Source organism: Andrena cerasifolii, chromosome 13 (genome assembly GCF_050908995.1).
Source record: "Andrena cerasifolii isolate SP2316 chromosome 13, iyAndCera1_principal, whole genome shotgun sequence".
Classification (NCBI taxonomy): Eukaryota; Metazoa; Arthropoda; class Insecta; order Hymenoptera; family Andrenidae; genus Andrena; species Andrena cerasifolii.
The window spans coordinates 6,029,475-6,040,779 of record NC_135130.1 but is presented as its reverse complement, the minus strand read 5'-3'; the positions used below and the strand labels follow the sequence as shown (position 1 = coordinate 6,040,779).

The 11,305-nt window shown below is 41.7% G+C and overlaps 1 protein-coding gene and 2 long non-coding RNA genes across 9 annotated transcripts in view; 1 reads left to right on the top strand and 2 right to left on the bottom strand.

Moving 5' to 3' along the window:
* The window catches only part of LOC143375817 (BTB/POZ domain-containing protein 7), a 30,551-nt gene extending 23,808 nt beyond the window's left edge, over nt 1-6,743 (bottom strand). The window contains exons 1-10 of one of the 7 annotated variants that reach the window (XM_076825323.1): nt 5,986-6,743; nt 3,561-3,649; nt 2,675-2,938; nt 2,136-2,500; nt 1,503-2,053; nt 1,225-1,388; nt 763-1,147; nt 532-684; nt 300-456; nt 18-190 (exon numbers count right to left, since the gene is read on the bottom strand). In XM_076825323.1, the coding sequence (XP_076681438.1) occupies nt 18-190; nt 300-456; nt 532-684; nt 763-1,147; nt 1,225-1,388; nt 1,503-2,053; nt 2,136-2,500; nt 2,675-2,919 (2,193 nt within the window). In that variant the 5' untranslated portion in view covers nt 2,920-2,938; nt 3,561-3,649; nt 5,986-6,743. Of the gene's footprint in view, nt 1-17; nt 197-299; nt 457-531; nt 685-762; nt 1,148-1,224; nt 1,389-1,502; nt 2,054-2,135; nt 2,501-2,674; nt 2,956-3,560; nt 3,650-5,454; nt 5,927-5,985 lie in introns of those variants that run through there. The other 6 variants (XM_076825317.1, XM_076825316.1, XM_076825318.1 and 3 more) reach the window with 6 other exon arrangements.
* LOC143375825 (uncharacterized) lies at nt 2,949-4,626 on the top strand. The gene is made up of 2 exons (XR_013086989.1): nt 2,949-3,339; nt 3,458-4,626. It is a non-coding gene; the product is annotated as an uncharacterized LOC143375825 (long non-coding RNA).
* A 947-nt stretch (nt 6,744-7,690) lies between the features above and the next one.
* LOC143376125 (uncharacterized) lies at nt 7,691-9,091 on the bottom strand. The gene is made up of 2 exons (XR_013087030.1): nt 8,633-9,091; nt 7,691-8,534 (listed from the first exon to the last, which is right to left on the bottom strand). It is a non-coding gene; the product is annotated as an uncharacterized LOC143376125 (long non-coding RNA).
* Between the last annotated feature and the right edge of the window lie 2,214 nt (nt 9,092-11,305).

Below are 11,305 nucleotides of genomic sequence, written 5' to 3'. Positions count from 1 at the left end.
TATAACAAGGTACTCACCTCCAGGAGGTCCGCCACTGTGTCAGGTAAGTTGAACTCCCTCACAACACGTAACCGCACCTGCCTGTTAATCTCGTGACGCGACGAGAGCGGTAGACTGATAGCCCTCTGGCAACTAGGCGACAGTCTCAGTTTCTGCTCCCGTTTCAACATAGCTGCCAGGGTCACGGAATCTGGAACTTCAACAAAGCACATGTAGACCAAGCTCGAGAGAACAGGTTTCTACAAAAGCGTGCGGAAACTATGAGAAGCAGTGTCGCAATAAAACGAAGATTGAATTACCTGGGAACGCCGCAGCGAGCACATCCACTCCAGCCGTGCCCATTGGTCTTGGCTTCTCGTCAACCATGTACAAGGCATCAGGAATATCAGCCACGTAGCGTGGCCTCCGCAATCTCACCAGGTCAGCTTCTTGGACCATTTGTTCCTCGACTAAGGACTGTGAAAAGATGAGGCGTGAAGCACCTACGCGGGTAACGCATCTCGGACGCCGCTAGATCCTAATTATATTCACCTTTATTTCCTCGTAGTAAGGCATGAACAGGCGCGGCCTCACGAAGATTCCGTTCTTCTTCCCGCCCCTAATCCAAGCGTTCATCCGTAGATTCTCCCTCTCGTCCCCTATCATGTGGCTCGGCGGGGTTGAAACCAGTCCTCTTCTGATAGCCTAAATATATAGCAGCCCCATCGTATTCCATACAGCGACGCGAATCGATCGTTTTAGGCGGGATTCAAGGCTTCGTACCTGAGCCAGCGCTTCGTTGTTGGGTGGCAGTATGTGGTCCAGTCTGACGAGCGGCAGTAGTTCGCTTAGTATCTCCCGTAGCTCTATGTCGCTCAGATCCCTTTTCTTCAGCCCCTTCCTGGTCACAGAGTGCACCGTGTGGCTGAGCAAATTAGGCTCCCGATCCTCCATACGGCGCACCAGCTCCTGCTCCCCCCACTTGAGTACTGCCTGCAGTATCTCGAGCTCGCTCGCTTGTAAAAAGTGGCTGTGCAAAACGTTCGCCAAATGCGCGTGATCCAGTTGATGGAGGATGGAGGAAGAAGCGACGGGCTGGAATTCCTCTCTCAAATAGTGCAACGCTTGCCGGTGCACCCAAGCAGATCCGTGAGGTTGACTGCCCCACCTGCAGCGGAAGTAAGTTAGCGAGATAACGTCCCGCGTACAGTTACTCGAATCAGCGTCGTATCGTGAAGTGCTCACTTTAAAACGGCTGGAAGCGATTCCAATGTAAGATACTCTAAAATAAGATCTTCACAACCCTGTGACAATATATCTAGCTCCAAAAATCTGCCGATTTGGTACAATTCCATTGCTTCCTCTAGGGAACTTGGTCGAACCCGCCCGGTGTGAGTAAGAGCTTGAACCTGAGGGACAGACGTTCGTAAATGACCTTATAAAATGGGCAGTTTGCAGATGTGGATTCGGAGCAGGCGGATTGGATTAAGAAGCTGACGGGCAGATTTGTGAGAAATAATTACCTCTCCGAGGCTACCAGCGCTGTTCCCGCAACCATTACCTCTCATTATTAACGACAAATCAACGGTATCTAAATACACTGCATGCAATAATACTCTGGCGTATCGTTTCGGTATTACACTCTCGTCCAACACTATTCTAGTAGGTATGTGAAGCGCCCTTTCTGTGTGATCCTCGCCAGATCTAGTCCGTCTTTGTATTAAGTTCCTGAAGAACGGGGACCTCGCGGAAAGTATCGCTTTGTGACATGGTAGTTCTAACTTTGGCCGGAATCCGTATTCTGAACTTCCACTATCTGGTCTCTGGTAATCACTGTCCGACGTAAACACTAGCGCGGCGTCCGCGTAATCGCCGGTATCCAGCAGGTATCTCAGATCGTGCTCCAGCGGATTCGGCGTGCCGAACTCTTCTTGCAGACGTCGCAAAAGGTTCGCTTCCAGGGCAGCGTCGTGCGGACACATGTCACCAGTGTAGAGATAGCGCAGCAGCGCCGAGAACATTTGTACCTCGAGGTTCGGCGTCCTCAGCTCCAGGCATATTCTTGCACCGTATCCTAAAGCGCAATAGAATCTCTTAGACGCCACGTAGGATTACAATGTGAAGCGACTTCGGAGGGAGGAGAGATGCTTGTATACCTGGACACCCAGCTAGCAAGTCCCTGAAATACGGACAGCGCGCCGACAGCAGGGCCCTGTGAACGGGGAAACACGCTCCTCGGTAGACGAGATCCACGTCGGAGCAATGTTTGTAGTCGTACAGCATCGACAAGTCCTGTTTGTACGTGGCAGCTGGGGGTCTGGCTAATTCAGCTTGTACGTGGAGGTCCTTCAACGCAGCTAGCGCCTCGTACTCTTCCAACAGCGCGGTTGTTTCTAGATGGGTCCATGTCGATACCAAGTCTCGGACTATCCTACTATGATCACAGGCCTTCGAGAACCTACGTCTTCTGATGAACTTCTTGCGCAACGTCGCGAACCCTGTCATTTTCTTCTTCTTCTCCCTGGAACATGAAAGAGAGCGTCGGGGGTCTGTCATTCATTCAACTTTATCAATTCGTCTGATCAGATGTTCGTCCAGGTGCTCAACGCCGATGCTTATCAATGCTGATCAGGGTGATAAACTGTATAGAACAAACGAGAAAGATAGCGAAGCCGGATGGTAAATATTTAGATACCTGATAGCAATACCATGTTGGTCTGGATTACTGGAAGACGAGAGTCTAGCCGCTTGAATCGAATCTCCACCTACGCTGGTGATGCTTGACGATGCAGAAGCACCCATTCTATGTATCATGTAGGAAGCATCTCCTCCTCGCCGTTTTTTAACGAACCAGCAATCCCGTTTGTCGGAATTATCTACCTCCTCCTTTGGTCGTCTGCGTTGCAATACACACGGTGTGAAGAGTCGGAATACATTCATCGCTCAACCAGACAACAGCCTGAAATCATCGTACACCTGTACACGATAAACATTCCACATTAATTCCCGTGTACCTAAAGCCTCAACATCGCTTAAACTTCAGACTTTGCCAATGGAAACAGAGTCGGTTCTTCTAACATGTAACGAAAGGAATCCTTCGCATGCTACACGTAGAACATTGAAAACTTCTTTCTCCTAATCTCAGTTCTACCCGAGTTTGCTTTAAACACTGACTAAAGGTGTAACGCTTTTCAAGTGGCGATAAAAAAGAAACAAGATTTTAAGAACCAGATAAAGACTTTTATCAATTGCTAATGTATTCGCAAGCATTCATTATCGCTATCTCCGTCGGAATTGTTATGCAACTCAAAATTAATGCATCTTCAGGGTCAACATTTTAAAACAACAATGCGAAACCCAGTAAATATACACTTCTTCAATGTACAATTAATAATTAACATACATCAGTCCTATTTACAATCTTCCAAATTTATCATCTAGGAGAAATTTTACTACTCGTTTCTAATGCTTTTCACAGCGTCTCGTAGAGAACCTCGCATGCAAAGTGGAGCGATTTACAGAAGAAAGAAGGAAGTCGCTGAACGCATCTTTCGCTTCATTAGCCAACGTACAATATTTACCTAGAAAGTGTACTGCATTGATTTGGAAGCGCCCGTTAAATGGATATCTTCGAAACTCTGTTCATCCATTTCCAACGTAATTATTGAAGCTTGAAAGGAAGAAATTTTCTCATCACGCCACATGTTAATTGGTACATCGATCGATAGTTATTTTCACCCTTCGTGGTCACACGGGGTGTATTGTACCCCAAGAATAATTTTCGAGTTGAAATGTCGTGTCTATACAACTTCCAAAGGGGATTTATCGTGTGAAAAAAATATAAAAAAAATTTAAAAAATCGTTTTTTCCCACAACCATGGAAAATTGCTCATTTTCAACTACAAATTTTATCATATCAAAATTTACATTTCTAGAAAGAGACTATTAGACCATGATTGTATACGTATTACGAACGTACAATTATCACTGAAAAGTTAAAAGATTCAAAAATACGAAAATGGTAAGTCAAAAATGACGCTGGGGTGCAGTGAACCTCGTGTGACCAACTTGTGATTATAAGGTGTGACCACAAAAGGTTAATAAGCTGTCCCGGAAACTAATGTATTTCTTATACAGTTTCGATTGTCAGGTCTACGCAGAGGTTTTGAATAAGTTACGTTTCTATGAAAGCTAAGAGAAACCAAATGAAACTTTCGAACGGCTCAATGAAGGAAATGTGATAACGCTGATGTACGCATGACCTCTTTAGATGTTCTTTATTATTTAATGTCACCAGTGCACTAGCACAGCTGTAAATATTGCATCAAATTTGTGAGCGACTTTGTGATTATATGCTGCAAGCGCAACTCTTCTAAATGAATTGCAGCAAAGTATAGAAATTTTGCTACGTCGAGCGTGCTGTTCGATTTACAGGCTGTTTCAGGAATACAATCCTCGCGAAAAGAAACAAAATAATTTTAGTAAACTAAACATTTTCGAAGTCTTTAATTTTTTGAAACTTGGGGATTCACATTTATTGAAACTCGTTTGTTTCTTTTCGCGATTTCTATTGAACAGTAGAGTTTGTACCTTGGGTCTTTAGTATATCTAAGCAGAAGAAATAAAATAATAAATAATACGAGAAAATTTGGTGTTTAATACAAGTTTCTTTAAATGCTATGATAATTTACAGAAATGGGATTATCGAACAAACATTCAACTTAAAATACTAAATTAATGCATTTTAATATTAACGTCATATATATCTACTATTATTGCGATTAGTATATGCAAAAAATATTCTCTAAACACATGTTTGCGAATGTAGCTAGGTTTGCCAACCTTACTATAATATATAGTATTGTACTATATACTGTCCGAAAAAGATATAGTACGCAAAAATACTATATTTCGGATATATCGAATGTTCTACAATTTTTACTTATTTCTTTATTTTCGGGCAACATCAAATCTTTAATTTACGAAATTTAACTTTAACAGAGAGGATGTTTTCTGTAATGAATATGAAGTAGCAGGGACAGAGAAGCAGAGCCAGTCTATCTCTCATAAGAAATGTTAATTTGGACTTTCAGTGCAATCAAACCTTTAACATATTTGTTAAAGACAATCAATTGATTAAAAAAATAAGATGTTTTAATGTAGTTGATTTTGTACCACTGTACTATATTTTTCCATGATGTACCATATTTGGCCGTAAAGTACTATATCTTCCCGAAAAAAGTTGGCAACCCTAATAGCACACATTCGTGAATTACAAACGAAGCCGAAAAAATGAACAGAAGAAAAGGGGAAAATAGATATACAGTTGGAAATGCCAAAGAAACTTAATACAAACAAATTTTAAACGCACAAGCTGATTTTTAATTTCTATGTACAGAAATAAATAGGAAGGAACAATACTAGGTCATACATCAAAACGAAATAATTCGCAGAGAACAGTAGAAATACACATACACTGACTAGTCCTCGTGAAACACGAGTGTACACAACTTTCTACACATTCTCCTCACTGCGATACACCCTCGCACTTAGAAAGTTAAATCGAACGATTTGCACACATCACTGGAAAGCAAGTCCACCACAAACTGCACACCGCACAAGACACCGTAATCCCGCGAAGGGAAGCAGAAGCAAAAGGCAACATCCACCAGCTCCCCTACAAAACAGCCCATGGAACCTCTGACAGCAAACAGCAATAGGTCAATAGTAGTCAGCTGAGCAACGATTGCGATCGCGTTGCGTGGTTAACAATACGCGTGACGTCCGAGCGGTTCAATCACCTTCGCCATCGCCGTGATAAGAGAGGAGCCCGTAGTAGAGAAGAGCAGAAGGGAGAGAAAGAAAGGCCAGCGAAACGTAATACAGCCAACCGTGCAGGTTCGTGCGCGGCATAAGCCCGAGGATACGCGAGAGACCAGCCAACCAGCCCGTAACTGTGTCGAGGGCGTCGATAACGGTCCAGAAGGCGCTCGAGTGTACGGTTACCTGGATAAATCGGGCGCCAGGCCTCCGTCCATTATTCGCCATCTCGCCCGGGCTCGCTACGATCGCGACTGACACGGGTAACCATCACAAAGCGCGACGGCCATGTTACACTCGTCGTCTACTCAGCCTGCGTGTAAATAATTGTCGGTCGCGGTACAGTGGGCCCCGAGCGGCGGTCCTGCTCTCCTCCATATCAGGCCTACCGAAAATCGAGCCGCGGAGCGCGTCTACGAGAGGCGGGCGCCCAGCCACGCTAAGTAAACGCGGCCGTGCGGCCGAGGACGCGGAACTGCGGGCACAGGGGACCGTCCCGTCGCGCGAAAACAAATCCCGACGGTGGTCATGTTCCCCGCGGCTTGGGACGGGGAGGGGGCGACGCCGCGGAACCGTCGAAAATAGCGCGCGTCGAACGGTTTGTTTACGTCCGCGCGAACGCTTTCACAGATAACGGGCTATCGTTTCAAGGCATACACACAGCGACGGGGGGATTCTTTTCTGACAGTGAAAGATTTACTTCGCCTGATCATGCGCGCGACCGCGATCCCCGAGAGCCTCCGTGACGGTATCGCGCGCGCACCGCCGCTCGTGATTGTCAGATAGGTTAGGTTTAGATGTGGGTCACTGACGCTAATATATATGCTGTTTGGTGTTCCGCGAAGATTGACGCGTCGCCCGTTCGTTCAAACGAATTGCCGTGCGGGGAACGCGATCCCCTGCGGGCTGTTAGTCTGCGTTTCCATGGAACTAATGAATTCTTTGTACTAAAGGTGGAGCCACATCGAGGGCGTCCGTTTCGAGGGTTCGCCGCTAGATGGCCGGCGATGGTAAATCATTTGCGGGGGTATGCAATGCTGGAGCGATCTGTTTGGCCGCGGAGGGGATTACGAGGTGACGTTCGTGATCATTTGGTCATGAAATAAATCTGAAGTGACTGGTGATGTAAAGGAACGCAGGATTGTTAACACTGCGAATGAGGCGAGGTTTTAAGAAATGCAAGCTTAATTGTTTGTGCGCTACCAAAGTCCGGTGACTTCTTAATTCTTTTATGAATATCGAATTTTTACCGACCATAGAGGTTTGCACCGAAATGGGACATGTGCTACGCATCCTGTAATTTTTTCGAAGTCGATCCGAACCTCATATTTGTTCGCAATCAGGAAAAAATGAAGAGAGGAAAATATTCGAGAAAAACGCGTTTAAAGTTTCTGGGCAAAGGCGACGCTATAGGTTGCCGCCTGACGTTTTTAGCTGCCAAATCTACAATTTTGCGAATTTTAATATAAACCAAGCGGCATTTTATTCAGAAAAGATAGTACTTTCGGAAAATACAATAAAATCGATTTTTAGACTGCCTAGTCTCCTTAAGTCAGTCAGGGTTATCCTAGCGATTATTTTTGTTGAGAAAGCTTCGATTAACCTCCCTCGAGCAAACATTCGGGGCAATACTTTAGACACTCTTCTGAATATATCGACGTGAAAATTTGCAGACGCCACTCAAAGTGTTAATTAATAATGGATACGTCAAATTCATACATTCCATAAATTCAAATAACGCGCGCAGCAAAACGGCGCACGCGCAGAAACCCTATAGTTGTGCGCAAGCTTTAATGCGCATGAGAATTCTTAGCTTCGTTTTCAAATGTATTACAATTCTTATGAGTAGATTTTGGTTTGAAAAGTTAGAAATGGAGAAGTAAAAAACACGTTAAATTGTAATATTAATATATTTAAAACTAACAAAAAAAGATTACAGCCATTGTACAATGCTATTTGCGATACGATTAGTAATTATATGCGGAATAATATAGATTGCTCAGGTCTCACCGCATAGATGTTGCTTGTATACGAAGACCCACCCACCCACCATTTATGCAAAATTTATTTTTCATTTATATGCAGCTTCTCGATGCATGTTTGCAAAACGTTCAATCCTTGAACGTTACGCAAACCTGCAACAAAAGAATCTTCTTTTATGGATTTGCGCGGGAAAACTATGCAAATTTAAATGAAAGAATGTAATTAGTAATTGAATTCAATACGGGACATCTTTTTATAGGAAGGTATAAATAGGAGACTATACTATATATTAAAAAATCATTATTCATTTGATGCCTCATAAGAAATTAAATAATACGCGCTTTAATATTAGCATGCACTTAGTAATATACATTTAAGTGGATATTAATAGTCATATGCACTTAAATACTTAAATTCTAAACGATACTAACATGCACTTAATAATTTATGAATATCGAAGTGCATTTAAGTAATAATTAATAATATGCACTTAGATTCTGAAATGCTAGCGTTCCCTAATTATACGAACGCATATGTTTAATGATGCTTACTTATTTAGTGGATAACGCAACGCATAAAAAATACCGCAGTGTATTTTTTGTTTTACAAATTACCTGGCTATATAATCGTTAAAATTGCCTACCTAGCCGTACATATAATTATCTTTACAACCTGCCTATAAACAGCTAAAAGAGCACAAAATACTACGGATTCGTCTATAGTTTCCTTCGTCGATGATCCCACGATGCTTTCTGGAACAGAAACTTAAAAGCATTAGCATTTTCTATGAAATAAATTTCCCCAATTTTATAGGGATGTCAAGGGTCAATTTCCCCAATTTGGCAATTACTTCTTTCTAATAATTCGTTTCCTTTTATTTCCATATTTAAGTCATGGTTGAGCCACTTTGTGATCCATCCTAAAATCCTTAAGATTCCTCCTGTAAAAATTTACCTACTCTGTAACAGAAACTTAATTACTCGATTAGTTATACATTAATTTGTAATTACAATAAACCAATAAATATTAAACCGAAGTAGTATTAATTAGAGACTAAACGCGAGTAATAAAATGCTTTAACGTCGAGGGCCCTGTCACGTGCCACGATATGCGCAAAATTTGTTTAAATAATTCTCACGATATGGAATTAATTTGTAATCAAAAATGAATAAATTTTAAACCGAAGCAGTATTGAAGAGTAAACGAGAGTAGTAATTGCAACGTGTGGAGAAGGTTTCAATGTCGAGGGCTAGGTCATGTACACGTATACCTAATATAGTGCGGAGCACTTGTCACGTTGTATCACTTCAACGTCCACGATACGAATAACGGCTCTAGGTAGCGTGGCAAACGTGTCGCGGGGTGGGGATTGGCCAGCCCCTACTACTGTAATTTCCTTTTCCAAGAAATTATCGACGCACTCGCTAGTGGATTTGGAATGTTTTCAATACGTGTAACCGAAGCTAGGTCAGATAGCATCGAGAGTTATAAACACACGGGAGAATTCAAGGATAATAAGCTCGTAGTTCAGCTAACTTTTCCGATGCCCTCTGTCCTGCCCTTTAGACACCTATGTTTCCATTTCCTTGCAAGTAGAATCGTAGACATATCCAATAAATTGTAACACTAAACGTACCACTTTCATTAAAAATTCTGCATTAATTTTTGTTTCTTTGGCCCCTTTAAGTTTTGGGGCGATTCAGATATTTCTCACATTTTGGTTTTTTGTTTGCAGAAAAAAGATTTTTAAGTTCGCCTTTTTTTATCCCTCCGTGGGCACACTGGGACTAATTGCCACTTTTCTTAAACTTCCCTCTGAATTTTTATTTTTCCGAATTAGTCCTTTGAACATTCGACTCGAAGAACGATTGTATATTAAAGTAGAGACTTGAATGAGTATCCCATAATTTTTTCAGGTTTTTTGAAAGTCAAAAAGTGTAGAAAACAGCCATGGACATAAACCACCCAGTGTGCTCACGGAAGGTGCGGAAATAAGTGTGCCCACAGCGGGTTATTAATGTGTATAACCCGCAAAAAATTATTCAAAATAGCTTAATTTCTCAGCCGAACAAAGTAGAATCACCCCTTAAAGTTATCAAGTAACTACATTTAATATTTTACACATATCATTAGAGATTTATATACCATCAACGTGCAGGAGCTCATTAAAATCGAAGTCGGCCAATTGAGGTCCTTCCCTTTAATTAACTTATAATTAGCCAATAATTTTGTTCACTCCAATTTCTGATTTATATCGACGGAAAACTAATTCATTACAATAGATTGAGAGTAACGAGTCCAATGTACCTCCCTCAGCGTGTATGTCTCGATAAAAATTAGTTTCTTAAGACTTTTTCGCCAGCTTAGCTCACAAGGGATGATCCCGAATCAGGAATTTCAAAAAATTCTGAAACCTTGCAAATACGTACAGGATATCTTCCTGATTACAACGCGATTTTTATTTGCTGCCTAAATTCACTGGAGGGGGGTGAAATTAACCCCTGAAAATTCGGCTATTTTCCGATTTTCCGTTATAACTTGCAAACTGTAAGAGATAAAAAAAAAGTTTCAAGACAAAAGTTACTTCTTATAATTAGATCTAGCATGTGGTAAAAAAATATTTTACAATTCACGAGTTATAACACCAAATCGGAAAATAACCGGATTTTCAGGGGTCAATTCCACCCCCTTAGAGTGAAATTGGGGCAGCAAACAAGAATTGTGTTGTAATCAGGAGGAAATCCCCTATATATTCGCAAAGTTTCAGAATTTTCGGGTGCGGGATGTACCCTCGTCAGTACTTGAAAGTCAACTGTGAAAGTTTGTGACTCTCTCCCTGAAACATCCTGTATAAGACCTTCCCTCCTCTCTCTTCCTACGTCAGTGGTAGTGAGGTCACCCTGTCCTTGTACGGTGTCGATGGAAAGGTCAATGCTCGACCTTGAAAAGTGGCATTAATTTTTACTCCGTGACGAAATTTATCCATGGAATATTCCTTTCGCTTCTTCGCTATAAATCATTGCAGAAACGAAGAATAGAAAGATTACATCATAATACACTGCACTGACCGTAAATACTCGAAATCTTGATAAGAAATGTTTCAATTAAGTAATTTAAGTATCGAAATAGAATCTTGATACGTATCTATGCAATCAGCATAATTTGAATCGCAGAGCAAATGTGATTTACATACATAAACAGCTGACTTATCAGCTCAATCAAATGACCGTTTTAAAATTGAATGTTGATCACAGCGCACACCGTGGTGATGGTTTTAAGTGATTTTATTGCAAGCTTTTATTTAGCTTCGCTCGTGAGTTTGTCAGTTTATTAGGGTGAAATCTTGTGAGCTAATTTTCACTCACTTCCACATATCCGATCGACTTGGAACTTTGCACACATACACGGTTACAATATTTTCACAAAAAAGCTAAAATAATTTATAGTAATTTTTTTTTCTTAAAACAAGCTTTTACCAAAATGTACTCAAAAGGGAAAAACGATTTTGATACCGACCTAAATC